This window comes from Chiloscyllium plagiosum, unplaced genomic scaffold, assembly GCF_037043375.1.
Source record: "Chiloscyllium plagiosum isolate Xiang-an unplaced genomic scaffold, Cpla_swu_hap1 HiC_scaffold_3, whole genome shotgun sequence".
In the NCBI taxonomy this organism is placed as follows: domain Eukaryota; kingdom Metazoa; phylum Chordata; class Chondrichthyes; order Orectolobiformes; family Hemiscylliidae; genus Chiloscyllium; species Chiloscyllium plagiosum.
The window spans coordinates 15,085,225-15,107,157 of record NW_028270141.1 but is presented as its reverse complement, the minus strand read 5'-3'; the positions used below and the strand labels follow the sequence as shown (position 1 = coordinate 15,107,157).

Here is a 21,933-nt window from a genome sequence, read left to right as displayed (position 1 = left end):
AAAATAGTGTATTATTCTTACAGGTTCCAGTAACCACCTTTTGAGAAGGTAGTTAGTCGAACCGGCGTTAATCACAGTTAACTCGAGTGGAGGCGAGAATGGATTTTGAGATGGAGCAATTAAGTTGGACTGCATTGTTTTGTGAAGGAGCACCATGTTTTTTTTGGAAATGTATCTCAGAGAATTCGAAAAAGATGACACATTATTCATTATAAATAAAGTAATAACTGTGATTGTTGCCAATCTACCACCTGCCAGTTTAATCTTTTGTTCCTCTAGTGAGGGCTAAGCAAAGATGAAGGATAAAAGAATGGCTAATTCATGCAAACCTTCCAAAATTCTGTAAACTCTAGCAAGATTGTGGTTGTAACATGAATCTAACAACACCATTCAACAAAGTAGGGAAACAGAAGAACCTTCAGACTGGATAGTAAAGCATGTCATTGGGAAATCCTCCATTATCGAGGAAATCGCAGGACATGTAAAACATAATTAAAGAGAGTCAACATGATTTTGTGACTGGGAAACCATGTTTAATAAATTTATTAGAATTCTTTCAGGATGAATCAAGCAGGGTGGATAAAGTGAAACTCAGATGGAGTGCATTGCAATTTCCAAAAAAGAGCATTTGATAAGGTGCTACATGAAAGCCAACAAGTCCAGATGGTATAAAAGCGTGGATAGATTGGTTAAATAATAGGAAAGACAGTTAGAATAAATAGATAATTTCCAGCTTAGTAAACTATAACTGGGGTCACTGTTGGAGCCTCAGCGCTTTATAAACTATATTAAAAATGACTTGGATAAAAGGACAGACTATAGATTAGTCAAATTTGCCAATTTATCAAATGGATTACTGAATGGTGGAGCTGATGTGCTAAATGGCCAATAATCCAGTTTCTATTTCTTATTATCTGATTATCAAGATGGGCAGTTAATAAAAGCTTTAGTCAAACATATCAATTTTAAAAAGGTTGTTAAGTATGCAAAAAGATCAGTAGAAATGGTTAATGGGAGAGTTGAATGTGGTCCAGAAATTGAACCCAAGATATCACTCGTGACAGAATATCATTGCTGAACTGACCATAGTCAGAAGACCAACATGCATACATACTTTAAGACATCAAACAAAAACAGCACTCATCTGTCAAAGGGTTTGTAAATTGGGTTATGGTTCATAAGCATGTTAGTGAACAACGTATCAGTTAGATCACTAAGTCGAGAAAAGGTTGGATTCTAATATTATCAAATGCAAAGGTACTGTTTATAAGAATGAAGCATGATCAGCAGAGATATGTACTGAAGAAATCTCAATCAAATAAATTAGAAAATGAAGAGACCATGGGATTTACAGTTCTGGGGCAAGTTGGAAATGTCAACATGCAATATCTTGCTTTCCCAGCCGAGGGAAGTGTATTAGATGCTTAGGATCAATGAACCTTTCCCATCTTTGACATGTTTAATCTTCTTGAAATGGGCTTCCCTAATCCTTTCCATCTCTGAAATTGGAAATTGCAGAAATGAAGAAAGACTCTGTGTTCAGGGTATGCCATTATTTTTGAGTCCAGGATACTAGTTTTATTTCTGCTGCACTATGATTAGATCTTGAGTAAGATGGGGAGAAAAAATTAGATTGGTTGAAAACAAACTCAGTCACGAACATTTAAATAATTTGATCAAAAAGTCTAAGTTACAACAGCAAAACAAAACGAAAAATAACTTTTAAACAAGTTTCAATAGGAATAGGCTTTTTTTTTAAAGTTTCAATCTAGTAAAATACATTTTACATTCAGTACCTCTAAACACATGAAGCTTCCATTATGAGCAGCACCGACTTGAGGAGAAGGTTCAAACCATTCACAAGACTGTCCAAGCAAGTTTTTCAACGTCCTCACAGATGATACAGTTAAAGCACCAGAACAGCGAGCCAGAATAACTGCACTGTCAGACCACCAGTTTATGTCACAGAGGGGGTAGAATGATGATCGATCTAAAGGACGGGAGAAAATATAAATTATGTGTCAAGATCATTCAAAGCAACAATATAAAATGGTCAGACACGATTAAAGATATATTTAACTACCTGTAAGAGCAAAGGAACTTTAAAAATGAAAACACTTAGCAGGTGAGGTAGTATCTATCAAGAAATGTTCTTTTCATTGCAGATTTTCTGTATCTGCTTTTAATTTTATCAATACATGGATCCGAAGACATTCTTTATTGGAGTCTCTATCAACTTACGAAGATGGTGGATGTAGTGGTAATATCACTGGGAGAAAGTGAGGTCTGCAGATGCTGGAGATCAAAGTTGAAACTTTATTGCTGGAACAGCACAGCAGGTCAGGCAGCATCCAGGGAACAGGAGATTCGACGTTTCGGGCACAGGCCCCTTCTTCAGGAATGAGCAGAGAGTGTTCAGCAGGAGAAGATAAAAGGTAGGGAGGAGGGACTTGGAGGAGGGGCGTTGGAAATGTGATAGGTGGAAAGAGGTCAAGGTGAGGGTGATAGGTCGGAGTAGGATGGAGGCGGAGAGGTCAAGAAGAAGACTGCAGGTCAGGAAGGCGGTGCCGGGCTGGAGGGATCCGGCTGAGACAAGGTGGGGGGAGGGGGGATGAAGAAACTGGTGAAGTCCAAGTTCATCCCCTGCGGTTGGAGGGTTCCCAGTCGGAAGATAAGACGCTCCTCCTCCGACCGTCGGGTTGTTGTGGTTTGGCGGTGGATGAGTCCAATGACCTGCAAATCCTCGGTGGAGTGGGAGGGGGAGTTGAAATGCTGTGCTACAGGTTGGTTGGGTTGGTTCGTCCGGGTGGCCCAGAGGTTTTAGATTTTTTTTTAGATTAGATTACGTTACAGTGTGGAAACAGGCCCTTCGGCCCAACAAGTCCACACCGACCCGCCGAAGCGTAACCCACCCATACCCCTACATTTACCCCTTTACCTAACACTACGGGCAATTTAGCATGGCCAATTCACCTGACTTGCACATCTTTGGACTGTGGGAGGAAACCGGAGCCCCCGGAGGAAACCCACGCAGACACGGGGAGAACGTGCAAACTCCACACAGTCAGTCGCCTGAGGCGGGAATTGAACCCGGGTCTCTGGCGCTGCGAGGCAGCAGTGCTAACCACTGTGCCACCGTGCCGCCCACCACCGTGCTCTCTGAATCGCTCCGCAAGTAGGCGGCCTGTCTCCCCAATATAGAGGAGGCCACACCGGCTGCAGCGGATGCAGTAGATGATGTGTGTGGAGGTGCAGGTGAATCTGTGGCGGATATGGAAGTTTCCTTTGGGGCCTTGGAGAGAAGTGAGGGGGGAGGTGTGGGCGCAAGTGTTGCACCTCCTGCGGTTGCAAGGGAAGGTGCCGGGAGTGGAGGTTGGGTCGGTGGGGGGTGTGGATCTGACAAGGGAGTCGCGGAGGGAGTGGTCTCTACGGAAAGCTGATAGGGGAGGGGAGGGAAATATATCCTTGGTGCTGGGGTCTGTTTGGAGACACAGAACCCCACTGGTCCTCACCTACCACCCCACCAATCTCCATGTACAGCCGACAGAACCCCACTGGTCCTCACCTACCACCCCACCAATCTCCATGTACTGCGCATCATCCGCCGTCACTTCCGCCACCTCCAAACAGACCCCAGCACCAAGGAAATATTTCCCTCCCCTCCCCTATCAGCTTTCCGTAGAGACCACTCCCTCCGCAACTCCCTTGTCAGATCCACACCCCCCACCGACCCAACCTCCACTCCCGGCACCTTCCCTTGCAACCGCAGGAGGTGCAACACTTGCGCCCACACCTCCCCCCTCACTTCTCTCCAAGGCCCCAAAGGAAACTTCCATATCCGCCACAGATTCACCTGCACCTCCACCCACATCATCTACTGCATCCGCTGCAGCCAGTGTGGCCTCCTCTATATTGGGGAGACAGGCCGCCTACTTGCGGAGCGATTCAGAGAGCACCTCTGGGCCACCCGGACGAACCAACCCAACCAACCTGTAGCACAGCATTTCAACTCCCCCTCCCACTCCACCAAGGATATGCAGGTCATTGGACTCATCCACCGCCAAACCACAACAACCCGACGGTCGGAGGAGGAGCATCTTATCTTCCGACTGGGAACCCTCCAACCGCAGGGGATGAACTTGGACTTCACCAGTTTCTTCATCCCCCCTCCCCCCACCTTGTCTCAGCCGGATCCCTCCAGCCCGGCACCGCCTTCCTGACCTGCATTCTTCTTCTTGACCTCTCCGCCTCCATCCTACTCCGACCTATCACCCTCACCTTGACCTCTTTCCACCTATCACATTTCCAACACCCCTCCTCCAAGTCCCTCCTCCCTACCTTTTATCTTCTCCTGCTGAACACTCTCTGCTCATTCCTGAAGAAGGGCCTGTGCCCGAAACGTCGAATCTCCTGTTCCCTGGATGCTGCCTGACCTGCTGTGCTGTTCCAGCAATAAAGTTTCAACTAATATCACTGGGCCAGTAATTGCCACAGAGTGCAGTGGAGGCTGGGACGCTAAATGTCTTCAAGGCAGAAATTGATAAATTCTTGATGTCACAAGGAATTAAGGGCTACGGGGAGAATGTGGGTAAGTGGAGTTGAAATGCCCATCAGCCATGATTGAATGGCGGAGTGGACTCGATAGGCCGAACGGCCTTACTTCCGCTCATGTGTCTTATGGTCTTATGGTAATCCAGAGGCCCAGGCTAATGCGCTTGGAGCACATGTTCAATTGACTGAAGACTACTGGCCTTGCCAATGACGACCATAGAGTCATAGAAAAATGTTTTGTAACATCTTGCTGTCAGATTTATTTTCAAATTACACACAGTTTAAACAAACCATGAGAGCGAGGGCTTTATTTTGTATAAATGGAGTCCGTTCATAACATACTGCACAACAATACAAGAAAAGGAAAAAGGATGAGCTATCTAATTAAAAGTTATTTCCTACAGCAGGACTTTGAAAAGCAAAATAGAAATAAATCTCGATTAAAAATCCGAAAGAAGTCACTCCTTTATTCAGGAATTGGATACCTTTTATTTTCTTCCTTTTCTCCATACATTTTGTCCACTCCGGGTTAATGGCATCATATCCAACCTGGAAAAAAAACAAGCATAGCTGTACATTCCAAAGCTATGTAATAGCCATCATGCTGAAACTGAGAATGAAGCACCACTTCCCACCTTTGCCAATCTCAGTAAATTCCTTGAGCCCTTACACCTCTCTTTATCAACCAGTTTGCTACACATTCTGCTGCATGCTCCCTGAATCCAAACGTTCTAATATTAATCATGAATCTACAATGCAGTATTTGGACGGCCTGTGGAAAATCCAAAAAGTTTGTCTACTCTTGACCCTGCACTTTTACGAACTGCATCAGGTTGATCAAACATAACCTTCTCTTTAGAGATCCATACTTACTGTATTACACTATGCTTTCTCTGTATTAAACAGAACTTACAAATTCTACCTGCATTTCTTGTTTCCATTCTTTCTGGTGCCTCAAGGAGGGAAGCTCCCATAAAGTCAGCTGGCCAGATAAATGGATGACAGCCAGGATCGTCCCATCAGGGGACAAACTCATTTTGAAAACCCCATCCTGAAAAAAATAAACACAATTGTTACAAAATAAAAACCCGAAGAACCGCAGACACTAAATCAGAAACCAAAACAGAAATAGTTGGTAAAGCTCAGCAGGTCTGGCAGCATCTGAGGAGAGAAATCTGGGTTAACATTTTGAGTTGAATGACTCTTCCTCCGTTAAAAATGCTGCCATACAATATCTGACAAGGAAAAAATTTTCAACAATGCTCAGATTCTGAATAAATTTCTATTAATATATCAGTATTAATAGCTTCAATAAATTAAGTTTATTTTCCCAGTCAAAAATGAAAATTACAGCTCACAGGATCCATATATCTTCCTTTATATCAGTGCAATACTGATTAAAATTTGCTTAGAAAAATACAAATCAGGATATGCACATGGATAGCACGGTGGCTCAGTGGTCAGCAGTGCTGCCTCACAGCGCCAGGGGCCTGGGTTCGATTCCACCCTCAAGTGAGAGCCTGTGTGGAATTTGCACAATATCTTAGTGTTTGCTTGGGTTTCCTCTGGGTGCTCCAGTTTCCTCCCACAGTCCAGAGATGTGCAGGTTAGGTGGATTGCCCATGCTAAATTGCTCTGGAGTGTGCAGGTGAAGTGGATTAGCCATGGGGAATGCAGGGTTACAGGGATATGGTAAGGGAGGGGGTGCTGGATCTGTGTGGTATGTTCTTTGGTGGGATATGTGGACTCGATGGGCCGAATGACCTGTTTCCAAACTACCTTATATACTTGAGTAATAGTCAAATTTTTAAGATCACTTTTAAGGTTAAATTTATGGGGTCAACTATTACATCGATACTACTTTTAATGATTTGGAAACAGTGTCAGCTTTTATTTCCTTCCATGAATCAATGATCCATTCACACATCAATGACAGTGATGGAGCCCTCATACTGCCTCCTTTTGTGTATGTTTTTTCTCCATCATGTATCCAGTTATTCCACTTCCTTCTCATCATGTCCTTAAATGGCTTATTGGTACTAACATCTATTGTTTGTAAATCTGCCAGGATTTACAGATACGTCACTGTTACGGGATTGGATGTTACCAACAACATTCTTCGTGAGATGTGATCTAAACTGGTCCCAGATGAGTACAATTTTTTCCTTGCATAGACCACCAGGTTATAAATCCCAAACTTCCTTTATCCATTTTTTACACCCACGTGGATGCATATGGATGACAATTCTTTTTGGAAATTTCTCTTTTGGCAAACTTTTTTCTCTTAAAAACAGCCATCAGTTTTAACTGATCTGGTCCTTTTCCATAACAATCCTGCCATCAGCCATACAAGAAAGAACTGAAGTAAACCTACTTTCCTCATAGCCAGTGGAACTCACCAATACTGTTATCTCTCTTATTTGCTTTGCAGTTCAATTCTCCGGCACGTCGAGTGTAACAGGCGTTTCGTCCATGTTTCCAATGCATTATAACTTGTAGCCTTCCTTCTGCCAATTTCTGATTCCAAACAAGTGAAACTGTACTATCTTAGCTTCTAGTTCAGCAGGCTGCTTTTATGCAATCTTAGTTCTCTGTCGAAGGATTAAGCCATGCCTTCTCAAGAAGCACTTGCCTTAAAATCCAAAATTCCATTCTCCTTTCATTTGTTTCATGCATGGATTCGGATGGCTGCACAACTAACACACCTTCCTTTTTGACAATTTTCAAGTACAGGCAGACATTCCTTTATCCAAAATCCAAAAAGCTCCAAAATCCAAAGTTTTTCCCTGAACCTTTTTTCTCAATAACCATGTTGTTTGGTGTGCAAACAATTAACTCAACTCCACACCACTTGACCCACGTCACTCAGGTGTGACAGAGGAGTAAGTCCAGCACTGGCAGGTGTCAATTGCTTGGTGCTTGTCGTAATCATAGGTGCATTTGCTGTTTGGTCATTTAGTTTTATTTTTACTATGAATTTGTCATTTAATCCTTTATCCAAACAATTCCAAAATCCGAAACACAGCTGGTCCGGAGGGTTGGGAATAAAGGATTGTCTACCTGTAGCCATTCAGCGGTTTTCCTCCAACTGTGACCACTTGGTAGGCTTACTCTGATGGCACACGTTGTTTGAGGCAAAAGTGAGGACTGCAGATGCTGGAGATCAGTGTCATGATTAGAGTAGTGCTGGTAAAGCAAATCAGGTCAGGCAGCATCCGAGGAGCCCGCAACATCGATTCTCCTGCTCCTCGGATGCTGACTGGCCGGCTGTGCTTTTCCAGCACCACTCTAATCTTGACACTTGAATTTTAGCTTTGTCTGAAGTTGTTCTCCAGTTTCTCTGAAACACAAAATTCTCTTGCTGTTATGCAGTTATTGGTCTTCCCTGCAATTTCAGTAACTTTCAGTAAAAATGCTTCTGTATACTACTTGTTTTTTCCTCTAGGACATTTTTAGACAAAATTATGGAGGAATGTCAAAACCTCATCTAGATATATGACTGTATTTCACGATGTTGGTTGTCACCTGACTCTTTCACACCGAACTGTCCATCACATCACATGATAGCACAAAAAAATTCATTTCCTCATCTTAACATTTATGTACAGGATATTACCTTGGCTCACAAATGTGATCTGTTATCTGTGAAGAACAAAGGTCGACCTTTACACAAGATGTATGGAAAATTCAAGATTGTTTTGGCCAAAAATAGGGCACAGGATTGACTATTACTCAAGTATAAACCGTATTCTATGACAAGAACATTGCAGTCATCAAAACAATACATCCATTGTCCATGATCACACTGGAGACCTTCAGAAAGAATGGCATAAGAAAATGCAAGCATGTTTAATTAAAATAGCATTGTTATTATTTTGTTTGATAGAAAGAGGATGTTGCCAGGGTTGGAGGATTTGAGCTATAGGGAAAGGCTGAACAGGCTAGGGCTATTTTCCCTGGAGCGTCGGAGGCTGAGGGGCGACCTTATAGAGGTTTACAAAATCATGAGGGGCATGGATAAGATAAAGAGACGAAGTCTTTTCCCCAAGGTCGGGGAGTCCAGAACGAGAGGGCATAGGTTCAGGGTGAGAAGGGAAAGATATAAAAGAGATCTGTGGGACAACTTTTTCATGCAGAGGGTGGTACATGTATGGAATGAGCTGCCAGAGGAAGTGGTGGAAGCTGGTACAATTGCAACATTTAAGAGGCATTTGGATGGTTATATTAATAGGAAGGGTTTGGAGGGATATGGGCCGGGTGCTGGCAGGTGGGACTAGATTGGGTTGGGATACCTGGTCGGCATGGACGGGTTGGACCGAAGGGTCTGTTTCCATGCTGTACATCTCTATGACTCTAAAAGGCAAACATTAAGGTACCCTTTGTTTTTCAATTTAAAGACAAACAGAAAAATAGACAAGGAGAAAAAGGGGTTTCATTAATTAACAATGTCAATGCCAGCCCGAAACGTCGACTCTCTTGTTCCTTGGATGCTGCCTGATCGGCTGTGCTTTTCCAGCACCACACTCTTCGACAGATAAATATACAACTCGAGTTTTGTGTAATTGAAAACGCAATTGCACAATATCTGGAAAAATGACGCAAAGAAATGTAAAGATAACTATACATAACCATTACACACAGCTGTATAAACAAAATTTAAAACAATCTTCAACAATTAAAATCTCAAGGCATATCATTTCATTAGTATTTTTACAATTATGTTTCGCAGCAAATAACATCATGACAGTTTCAAAGTATTCAAAGTTCCTGAAGAAGGGCTTATGCCCGAAACGTTGATTCTCCTGTTCCTTGGATGCTGCCTGACCTGCTGCGCTTTTCCAGCAACACATTTTCAGCTCTGATCTCCAGCATCTGCAGTCCTCACTTTCTCCTCCAGTTTCAAAGCATTATATGGTGCAAGAACTGAATAAATATTTTGAAGAATGCCCAGCAGTTTCATGTTTTTTGGTTGTTCCAAAAGCAGGTTTCTCCACAACTTATTGATGCAGGTGCTGCAATTGCCTAATTTCGGAGTTGTATTATGCACACCTGAAGTGCCTCACAATGTTTTTTTCTCAAACTGTAAAACTAGGGCAAGAATGCAATTTCTTACAAACTTATTTTAACAGTGATACTAACACCGTGCTGTAATACTACAATTGGTATTAAAAAGCCCTCAATGATCATAGTTTCTTTTTTAATATTGTTTTTGGTGGCTTATTCCTTAGGTATGAGTGGACAACATTTACCAGGAAATGGACTCAAGTTAAAAATTTCAGAACACACCTGCATTTCTGATTCACTCTTTTTAAGTAATTCTCCCACACAGTTACAAGCAACATAAAAAACAGGCATGTGTTCACTAATGATACCTGACACAATTCTTCCCATTCGATAACAGCACACTCGGATGTCAATTGCTTATTCAATACCACAAGTATTCGCAGGCAATGTTCTCAATCCTCTAATGGAATGTCATCATAAATCAAGACTGCACTTAAATCTATTGTCGAGGCTTACTGATTTAGTGCATATTAACACTGGTCAACAACCATAATAACTGATCATTCTTTGGATATGATTATCTTGAGCATTAAATGAGTGTCTTAAATCAGGAAAACATTGAATGAGGCTCTCTCATGATATCACACCTGTTCAATCCAATGTGTTCATTAATTAACATAATGTGTACTGTCTGCTGAGTCTGGGCTTTTACTAAGCATTTCACGTCAGGAAAAGTGCAAGTATTTGCCTCTTGCATGGGGTGAACAAAATCAAATTTTCATAATATTTCAAGATGACAGATCTGGAGCTGGCTGAACAACAAGAAGCATTAGTAGTATCTCAGGAGTTTTAACAACACTGTAAAACTCGAGCATGCAAAGTCTAAATGAAAATCACTGATTTTGATGATCAAAACCTTTAGAGAAAAGGTTTAATAAATGAAGCTTCAGCTGAAACAGAGATGGTAAAAGTACAAATAGTGCAGCGCAGACATTTTGAAACTTGGAAATGTTTGCAGTAGAGTCACAAGCTGCGCTAGCATTTATTGCCCATTATTATTTGCCATTGAGAAGGTGATGGTGGCCTGTCTTCTTGAACCATTGTATGGATATGCTCACAATGCTATAAAGGGACCTCAAGGACTTTGATTCAGTGAGTGAAGGAATACCAATTTAGTTGCACATCAGAATGGCGCGTGGCTTGGGAGGAAAGTTACAGCTGTTGATACATATGATAGGTTTGTCCTTCAAAATGATACAGGTTGAGAGCTCAGAAGGTGCTATCAAAGAGGTCTGTGAGAGTTGGGGCTCATCTTCCAAGTATCATACATTGCTTGTCGTTGAGCGCAGTGGTAGAGAGAGTGAAGGAGTAAATGGTCAAGGTGGTGGCTGAGGTCCTGATCATTAGGGCCCTTTTGCCCTCGATGGTGTCAACTTCCCTAACAGCTATTGGCGCTGCACTCGTCCAGACAAGTGGGTTGTATTTCATCACAGTCCCAACTTCAGCACTTGATATAGCAGTGTCTTTGGAGATTCTGGAGGAGGGTTACTCACTGTGGGATGCCAAAGCTCTGCCCTGCTCTTGTAAGCTTCGTGTATATATATATATGTATGCCTAGTTGACGTTAGTTTCTGTTCAATAGCAACTCCTCGGTTGTTGAAAGTGGGGAATTCAGCAATGATCATTCAAGGTCACTGGTAGTTGGTTAGATTTTCTCTTTTTTAAGAGGCTCTTTGCTTGGAAAGAAAAATGTCAGTTTCACTTGTCAACCCTGTGTAATGCTGCTCCTTTAACAAGGTCATGATGTCCTGGCCTTTTTTTCCTGAGGTTGTAAAAGGCACAGACTCCGAGAAGTCTAAGTTTGAAGGATTTTAGGGCCAATTTGATTTTCGCTAACAGACACTGCATCAGACAAAGGCTTTCAAATTTACAAAACACACTTGTACAATGAAAGGGGAGTGGCCAGTTATCCCAGCTCAGCTTTTCTCTGGCTTGATTTGGGTTTTGGCAGTCTGGCTATTCAGTGAAAGCAGTCAGGCAGTTGCGAAGCTGCTGAACCCAAGGAAGTAGGTCCATGCTGATCCTCCCTCTCTCTGACTTCTTTCCTGTAAGACCCTGTGTTGGATTTTACCTATTGTGCCAAGGGGTGTTTATTGGGATTGTTGCAAGTGTTGGGAACAGCATCATTAAGTTGGTGTAATCTGTTTGGTTTTCAGTTAAGTTATTCGGTATTCTGTTTGCTTTTATTGGTGTTTCATTTAGTAATCTTGTAAATAAATTCTGTTTTGTTTAAAACTAAGTGGTTTGACCACGTGCAACACTCCTGGAATAGGGACGGCATGGTGGCTCACTGCTGCCTCACAGCACCAGGGTCACAGGTTCAATTCCAGCCTTGGGTGACCGTCTGTGTGGAGTTTGCACATTCTCCCCGTGTCTGCGTGGGTTTCCTCCCACAGTTCCAAAGATGTGCAGGTCAGGTGGATTGGCCATGCTAAATTGCCTATAGTGTTAGGTGCATTAGTCAGAGGGAAATGGGTCTGGGTGGGTTACTCTTCGGAGGGTCAGTGTGGACTGGTTGGGCCGAAGGGCCTGTTTCCACACTGTAGGGAATCTAATCTAATCTGCATTAGATCTGCTTCAATCAACTGGCAAAGTTACTTTCTTGAAATGTTTTGAGGGGTGTCTAGCCTGGTCCTTAATAACTCCTACCAGAATGTCCTACAAGTCTTGCTGCATATGGACATGGACTGCTTCAGCATCTGAGAAACTGAACATACTGCTAAGCCTAATGTAATCATCAGTGAACATTCTCACTTCTGACCTTATGATGGAGCCAGGTCATTAATGAAGCAGCTGAAGAGGGTTGGGCTAAGCTCACTACCCTGAGTACTCCTGCAGAGATGCCCTAGAATTTAGATGATTCACTTCCAGCAACCATAACCATTTTTCTTTTTATTATATATGACTCCAACCAGCGGAAAACTTTCTCACAGATTTCACTGACTCCAGTTTAACTGGGGCTCCTCAAATACTACCTTGATGTCAAGGACAGTCATTTCAACCTCCAAATTTCAGCTCTTTTGTTCATGCTTGGATCATGGCTGTAATGAGGTCAGGAGCAGAGTGGCTTAGACAGACCCAGACGGACTGTCAGCAAGTGGATTATTCTGTAGGAAGGCTGCTTGACAGCACTGTCAACATCACTTACCATCACTTACATAGAAAACAGGAACAAGAACGGGTCATTGAGCATGCTCAGCGGTTCAATATGATCATGGTTGATTGTCCAACTCAGTACCCTGTTTCCACTTTCACCCTACACCCTTTGATCCCTTTAGCTGTATGAACTTTATCAATCAGTTTCTTTAAAATCACTTCACTGCAGCACATGTTCAATGCTTTTTGCCTTCTGCACGGACCTCAAAGGTCAGCGTGAAGCAGTGACTTCCGGAACTGGTAGTCCATGCTGCAATTAATGTCAGCATGCCGACTGCCATGTGCAGAACGTTGGTAAATGGCTGAAGACTGGGACCTTGGATGCGAGGAACTTCAGGAGGAGGATGAGTTGGATCATTCAGTTGGCAATTCTAGTTAAAAATGGATACAAATGCTTCAGCTTTGTCTTTTGCACAGATGCACTTTGTTTAAGGATGGAGATATTATGGGCACTGCCTTCTCCTGTTATTGCTTCAGTGTGAACCACTGCTCATGACAGCATGTGGCATGACTGCAGACCTTAGATCAAATCTGTTGGTTGAGAGATTTTTTAGCCCATCTATCACAAGCAGGTTCTGCTGTTTATCATGTATGTTGTCCTGTAAATTACATCATTAGGTTGATCCCTCATTTTTAGGTATGCCCAACTACACTCTTTATTGAACCAGTGTTGGTCCTGAACTTGGTATTGGTGGAGTGGGGGACATCCTGGAGAAAGAGGTTACAGATTTTGGTTCAATGCAGCTCCTCTGTAGTTGCTAATGATCCACAGTGCCTAATCTTGAGACACAGATCTGTTAATAATTCTAAATCATTCAGTACGATGTCAGTGCCATTCAACATGATGAGCGTATCCTCAATGAGAACATGGGACTTTATCCCGACAAGATACGTGTGAGGTGGTCATTCCCATCAATACTGTCATGGGCAAAAGCAACTGTGATAAATAACTTAGTGAGGATGAGGTCATGTACGGTTTTCCCTCTTGTAATCTCAGACCCACTCTTGCAGATCAGTCAGTCAGGGTCCTCTTCGTGATGGAGGTAATAGGCTTTGTTTGACCTGATACCTTCAGACTTCATGGCATCCAAAACCAATGCTGAAGACTCCCCACATCAACCCGCTATTGTGTTTCTGATGCCCAGATTAGTGATCCATCTAGTTTTATCCTACTCTTACACTTTGTAGAGCTGTTATATACAGTAAAGTGCCTTCCTGGTCATTTCAGATGGCATTTAAGAATCAAATTGCTGTGGATGTGGAGTCACAGGTAGGCTCGACCTGGTAAGGACAGTAATGACTTCATAATCACCATAGTTCTTTTTAAATTAGCCATTAATTAATTGAATCAAAAGTTCACCATCTACTATAGTTGGACTCTGGATTATTAATGTTAGTGCGTAATTGATTTATTTTACACTAATGAAAATAGTGTCCAAGCAAAGTTTGATTGCATAAGAAGATAGGGCTTGTAACTCATAGCAACTTGTTTCTCGCTTCATACTGAGAGGTACTGTAAACAAATGGTTACATTTTTCCAAATTGAATAGAATACCACAATTGATAATGAGCAGATAGGAGGACATTTCATTACAAGTGCAAATGTCAACCTCGTTTTAGACATATGTAATTCAACACAAAACAAAACCAATTTCAGAAACGTAAATGTCCATGGAATAGGTGTGGTGTTTTGCACCATTGGGTAGATGCAGGTTTATAGTTCTCGCTCACTAAAAAATATAACTGCCAGAAGTTGAAATCATAAAGTTTCTCACTATTGTTGGAAGACTTTTAAAACAACCAATCTTTCCACTCTTTATTCCACTAAAATATTTCTCAAAACTCCCTCAAACCAAGCTGCTGGTTCTCTGGTTCTAATGCTTTCCTAATGGTGTCAAATGTAGTTTGATAATGTTCCTGTGAAGCATCTTTAAACATTTTCCTCTATTAAAGATGCTCCATAAATCAAAGCTGCTGATAGTTGCCCGTTCATTGCAAAAATTGTGTATGTTTTCCACTATGTCAAGTCAGATACAAAAAGCAGATTTGAGCCATGTGATTAGGTGGAAAGGTACAAGATGGGGATCTTACCTCTAATCACCTGACCAGACTGTTTACCAGCAGCCTCAGGACAAAAGGACAATTAAAACATTAACATTAGGGTTTATTTTTCCAATGTGAGCTGAAAGTTTAAAATTATTAGTCAAGTGGAATAGGATTTACGTAACACACACTGTACTCAGGATGATGACTTTGTTTCACAGTCTTACCTGCTTTGGTTCCTGTCTCCACAATCCTCGTAAACTGAGCAACTTTAACAGCCCTCTTTGTGACTGTAAACAAAGCAGAGGTTGTAGGTTATAGTTTCAATGTGACACAATAAAATAATGTTATCTCGGCTGTTTCATACATAGCTGCCCACGGAAAGAGTGGAAGGAGATCTGTGACATACTATTAGAATTAAAAAAGAAACAGGCTTAACCCTAACCGGACTGACTAATTCTGACTGAGGCGAAATCTTCCAAACCTTCTGAGATACCCAATCCTTTGTCTCTTGGGTATTTCAGACTTCCGTTTGATTAAAAAAAAGGGAGAAAGAAAAAAAAAAGGCTCGCCACTTCAATGTCAGTGGTGGAGAGACATTTGGAAATGTTAAAAAGAACAGTTCTGCAACTAGTAAATGAAAGTCTACATGGATTTCTAGCAAAAAATCAAATTCCCTTAATTTGATTGATATTTTTGATGAGGTGATGAGGATGTGGATGAGGTCTTTGCAGCCAAAGTAGAACTTCCAAAATGAATACTATGTAGTTACATGTATCCATGGGACAGAGAGAGCAGAGGCAGCATCAGAACAAAAGAAATATCGACGCCAGAATTAGAAGAATAGAATCCCGAGTGTGGAAACAGGCCCATCGGCCTAACACGTCCACACCGACCCTCTGAAGAGTAAGCCACCCCGATCCATTCCCTACCCAATTACTCTACATTTACCCTGACTAATGCACCTAACCTGCACATCTCTGAATATTATGGGCAATTTAGCTCAGCCAATTCACCTAACCTGCACATCATCGGATTGTGGGAGGAAACCGGAGCACCCAGAAAAAATCCACAGACATTGGGAGAACATGCAAACTCCACACAGTCACCTGAGGCTGGAATCGAACGCGGGTCCCTGGTGCTGTGAGGCAGCAGTGCTCACCATTGAGCCACCATGCCTGAAGAAGGAACTCCAGCTCTTGACCTCGCAGATGGCTTAACAGATGTTTCTGATCACAAAATAAAACCCTTGCTACATTTATTTTTTTAAAAGTACTCATGCCAGATACGATGAGAATGACATAATTTCCTGCCGCTGTACAACTGAGCAATTCTCTTGTAATGCTAACCTGTAAATTGCAAGTTTCTCTTGGAGATGCAACCAGTACACGATCTTCAAATTGAACTTATCAGTTCTAACACTGATATTGTATCCAGATTCTACGCCTTGAGGAACTTCAGCCTCCGATTATCGAAATGGTTTTCCCACTATTATAGATATTGATTCACTAATAGCCGTCAAAATGGGAACTAGATAAATATCTTTTGAAGATAGAATGAGTGAGTGGGATGAATTAGGTTGTTCTTCAATGAAACTGGCAAAACTAGATGGGCTGAACAGTCTCTTTCTAAACTGTACAGTTCACTGGTTTTATGTTCTTCAAATGAATGATTGTGCAAATTAGTTTCTCCAATTGCAGCATTTTATATAAACTGTGAACTTGATGGCCAAAATTTTGTTCATTTAAATTCTGCCAATGCAATACACATGCTATTCGTTTAAACAAAACTACAAAAAAATTTTCTACTTACACCAGCAACATCATCTTCATAGTTGGTGACCTGCTTGTAGTAGGGTGCACCAGAAAGAACCCGCCACGCAGTTATCCCATAACTGCTAGCTTTAGAGATTCCTTCTTCACTGGTTTCACAGCCTCCTACCAGAAGTAACCTGCATCATTATAAATTCTGCCTTTAATACTGTACAAAATAATTGCTTTTACACAGATGCAAATGGTGCTTTAAAAAAATGCACAATACCCTTTCCTTAACTCAATCATTCATCCTTCATGTCTTTGGACAGCTATATACCAAACTACACGCCTTAATGAAAGGTATTGGGTAGAATGTTAAAGAAAATACTGTTTACAATCTTCCAAGTTATGTTTGTAAAGTAACTCAAATTTTAGTAGGGCAAAATAAATTCAACAACACATTTTATGCTTGCATAATAATGCTTTAGGGCATAAAAGATTATTTGCATGTTTTTAATATTATGAATTAGGAGCAGAACTACATCATTCGGCCCTGAAATAAATTCACAGTGGCTTGGTAGCCCGACACCAAGTGACCTTTTATTTACATGTGGAAAGTCCTTGACATTGATCCAGCTTCCTCAAAGCCAGGTCTCAAAGTGAACAGGATATCTGACACTCCTGTTTATGTCAGTCATCTAAGGCTCCTTGATTGGAGCAAATTAACAGCCCCAATCTGGCTGATCTCGTTATGAACACTTCAGGCTCCTCATGCCTGCTTCATCATTCAGTGGGATAATGGTGAGTTTTGAATTCCATCTTCCCATCTACTTCCAGTAAACTTAGATTTCTGTTCAGAAAGTAAATCAATATACAACTACTTTAAGGTCATTTAATGACTGTACCTTCACTGCTTTCTGTAGCAGCATTCCACAGATGTTGAGAGAATTCACTAAGAAAAAAATAATTTCCACTTCTGTCTGAAAATGGCGACCCCAGTTTTTAAATTAGTGCTCCTTAATTCTGGAGCCATCCATAAGAGAGGCAACCACTTTATCATGATCTCTAAGCATCTTATTTACTTCAATCAAGTCACCCCTAAGTCTTCCAAACAACAGGGAAACAAGCTCAGTCTGTCCAACCTGCCTTCATAAGACAACTCATTCATTCCAGGCTTTCAATCTGGTAAACCTCCTCTGAAACATCTCCAACGGATCTGTATTGTTCCTTAAATAAGAGAGCAAAACTGCACAACCTTCTGAGATATGGACTCACCAAGGCCCAATAAAACCGAAGCACAATATTACTACTTGCAATTTTATTTTCTCTAGTTATAAAGGATAGAATTCTATTATCAGTCTAAGACAAGACTGTGGAGCAGATGTTGGCCATTCATCCCATCAAATCTGCTCTGCTATTCAATGAGATCATGGCTGCTCCGATCACCCTCAATTCCACTTCTAATAATCATTAAATATTGGAATCAAGCCTCTTGGAATTAAACTTACAAATCAATATCTTGCCACCACTGAAGTTTTCATTTTTCACACTATCTTTGGAATGACATATTAAAGAGAGGCTCTGTCTGCCCTCTCTGGTGGGCACTATTTTGTAGGGTAGTAGGGCAGTGATCAGTGTCCTACAAGTTGATGAACACATGAATTAGGAGCAGGAATCGGCCAGACACTTGTACACACTCCACCTTTCAATAATATGACGGCTAATTTAATTGTTGCATAGATTCCACATTCTCACATATTACTGATAATCTTGGACTTCACTGGTCAGGATTCATGGTGATCAAAAAAATGCCTTAAAATATTCAATGACTCTGCTTCCACACTATGGATAATAGAGTTTCAAAGATCTCTAAAAAGATCTGCTCATTCCCATCTTAAATGAGAAATCTTTTTTTTTTAAAATTGTGTCCCCTATTTCTAATCTTATCCTTTCAGTACCCATCCTATTGAGTCCCCTCAGGATCCAATGTTTCAATAAAATCACCTCTCCTGGTCAAAGTTTGTCCTTCAATATCACAAAAACACACTCAGTGGTCATTATTGCATTTCCTTGTTCATGTTCATGGTGAGCAAATTAATTATTTCACTCCTGCTTTCCTACCGTGCAACCATCACTACATTTCCAAAATACTTAACTGCCTGCAAAGAATTTTGAGATATTCAGTGACTACAAAAGACATGGACAAATGCAAGTTTTCTACTTGAAGAGAGACAATTCAGCAGCATTTCTGTTTAAAGATGCTGACTGTGTTACTGTGTATTTCCAGTATTTGTAAGTTGACAGACTATTAGCAAGATACCAGCACAAGTTCAATACAGTTACTCAGAAACCATATAATTGCAATTTAGTTTTGCTGTTCTCACCCTTTCAAAACAAATACTTAAATAATTTGATCACTTTCATGCAGGTTAATAGTTTAGAATCTGGGGAGATAGTACAATATTTGAACTGAAGTAGTTAAAATACATACACTCCATGCCCACAGCAATGTGGCTAATTCCTCTGAAACAATCTAGCAAGTCACTCAGTTGCATTAGAGTACTACAAGATCTTCATAAAAGGAACGAAAACCAGATAGATCACCTAGCAAGCAACCTGAAGCAACAAAAGCAACCAAAGCCTTGTTCACCCTGTAAGACCTTCCAACCAACATTGTGAATCATGGCGGACAATTAAAGAACCAACAGGAGTCTCCACCATTATCCCCGTCCTCAATGATGCACTTTTAAGCCAGTAGTACCAAGTTGGGGAATATTGCCATCCCTTCATTGTCGTTGGGTCAAATTAGGAACTAACATCCTAATACAACCATGGGTTTCTCTATACTCCAAAAACTGCAGTGATTCAAAGAGAGAGCTCACCATTAACTCCTCCAGAGCAATTAGGGATGGGCAATAAATGGTACCCTAACCAGCAATGCCACATTCCATGTCCAAACAAATAAAAATAAATGTTTAATCTGTACTAGTTGTGTATCCAATCGGTGTCTGAGAAAGATATGCAAGATGTTACATATTTGCTGAAGCAGTTTTCCTGCCCTGCTTTACTGCAAGCTTTGGTACCATACCCTGCCAACAGATTCAGCATTTGATATGCTGACCATTTCCAATAATTTACCAACTATACCAGAATACATTTCCATTACAGCATGTACAAAAGTGTACTTACTTGTGGCCAGAGTGATAGATCACTGTAATAACTCCATGAGAATAATGACTGTTAAAGTTGAAGCTGTGACTTTCTTGATAACTTTGCTGAGTTCCAACACTGCACAGGAAAAAAGAAAAAAAGACCAAAGAATTTCAAGATTTTGGAAAACAATCAATAAAATTGCTAGGGTTTTTTAAGAAGTCTAACAATTACAACTAACAACATTATTCAAGGAAGAAATTGGGCAGCAATTTCCAGCATTTGCATATTCACAGTTAAACAAGGAAATTAGAACATTTCGTGAAAAGGTCCTCTGCTTTACCATGAATATTGCTTTATTGACATCTCTCCAAAAGTTTCAACCTTCATGCATATACAACATGAAGCTGCTATCCTATGGACCAAGCAATCCAGAAAATATTTCGAGTTGTTTGTTCAATGTTAAGTGAATTTTAGTGCATCCCAAATGACTTTGCCAGCACAGAAAATTAAGAATTTAATTAAATTGAATATGGAGCACCATTCATTCAAACTTTAATTGCTGTTCAACATTTTAAAATTGACAAATTAAAATGAAATTTAAAAACAAACATGTCTTTTCTCTGTTCCAATCCTTTGTTCCTATCTTTACTCCACTTTGAGTACATGATGTAATATTAATTACCATTCTAATTTGCAGTTTCGAATTTAGACCCACCATGGTTCAGTCAAATGTCTTCAAGAAAATTGGCTGAGGAGACGCACAGTTGCTTGCCCCGTTCTCTCAGGTTACAGATCCACTGTTTGGGATCTACTTTGACTTGTTAATTATCACAAGTCACATTTCACTTGATCAATTCAATGGATAATACCACGTAATGATTTGGGAAGACAAAGTTTGAGATGCACACAAATGTTTGATGAGGTACATGTTTTAGTTGAGAAACATCAGGTTTATTCCGATAGCTCGTTTTCTGCCCTCTTAGGTGCCTCCAGATCAATGGAGAAAAGAAAAAGTATTTTTGAGAGACTGCAAAGTTCTGATACACAAACATACTTGGGACCAACATGGAAGGTTTAAAACTCTGCTGGGCTGATTTTCTTACTGCCATGAATCCTCTGCAAATATTTCTGATCCTGAGTTCAGAAGTCCGTAACTTTCCTGTGAACTTATCCGAAAAACATTAGCTAGTCTAATGCTCGAATTATCAACTGGCTAGCAACCTAGTGTCAAAACCAACGTACCAATCGCTCCCATCACATGCCCCATTCATCTTTAAGCCATGAATAAAGTTTTACCTAAACTAACAGGACTACCTTCAGGGCACGCACACCAACTTATCAAACTCTTCATTCATTCACTCACTTAGCCGTTCACTAAACCACACTCAAGATGTTTGCAAATTTACTTGAATACAGCTGCTAGAGGCATAAAAAAGAGGCATGTCCTCTACTTCGCTTAACTCTGCTTGATGGATTTATCTTGGAGATGCTGCACTGTCAACTTCTGCTTCAGCAGGAATTGAAACATTTCAGAAATGCGTAGTGCAGCTGCCTTTCAGTTTGCAAAGCCATTACTTAATTTCAATCCATGCTACACCAAATAATCTTCAGTAGAATTTGTTTTGTATATGAATCACTATAAATACATTGATGTAATTTGAAAATTAGAAATGATCAACACCTGCATGTGCTACCAGTTCTGACAGTGTAATTTTTTTTCCTGAAAAAGGAAATAATTGATTTATGTTTGTTAGAAATTAAGTTGAGTTGGCAATAAATGACATTATACAGATGGAAAGAGAGAGCAATGTTTCTACAGCTGGAATTTAATGCAAAATACTGTAAATTAATCTCAAAAATAGTCTCAGGGTAATTTCTAGATGGTATGAAGTTAAATAGAGTTGAGATTAGAGTGGTGCTGGAAGAGCACAGCAGGTCAGGCAGCATCCGAGGAGCAGGAAAAGCAAAGTTTTAGGCAAAAGCCCTTCATCAGGAATGCTTGATTCCTAATGAAGGGCTTTTGTCTGAAAAGTCGATTTTGCTGCACCTCGGATGCTGCCTGACCTGCTGTGCTTTTCCAGCACCACTCTAATCTAGCCTCTGATTTCCAGCATCTGCAGTCCTCACTTTTGCCTGAAGTTAAATACAGTGGATGCCCAAAGAGACTTGGAGGTTCAGGTGCATAGATCATTACAATGTCATGAACAGGTGC

At 40.9% G+C, this 21,933-nt stretch overlaps 1 protein-coding gene across 6 annotated transcripts in view; it reads right to left on the bottom strand.

Moving 5' to 3' along the window:
- The window catches only part of nbas (NBAS subunit of NRZ tethering complex), a 264,693-nt gene that overhangs the window by 221,760 nt on the left and 21,000 nt on the right, over nucleotides 1-21,933 (bottom strand). For 5 of the 6 annotated variants that reach the window (XM_087977600.1, XM_087977595.1, XM_087977597.1 and 2 more), the window contains 6 exons: nucleotides 19,758-19,856; nucleotides 16,627-16,765; nucleotides 15,042-15,104; nucleotides 5,465-5,602; nucleotides 5,037-5,100; nucleotides 1,797-1,990 (listed from right to left, as the gene is read on the bottom strand). In XM_087977600.1, the coding sequence (XP_087833726.1) occupies nucleotides 1,797-1,990; nucleotides 5,037-5,100; nucleotides 5,465-5,602; nucleotides 15,042-15,104; nucleotides 16,627-16,765; nucleotides 19,758-19,856 (697 nt within the window). The remainder of the gene's footprint in view (nucleotides 1-1,796; nucleotides 1,991-5,036; nucleotides 5,101-5,464; nucleotides 5,603-15,041; nucleotides 15,105-16,626; nucleotides 16,766-19,757; nucleotides 19,857-21,933) is intronic. The other variant, XM_043677491.2, reaches the window with a different exon arrangement.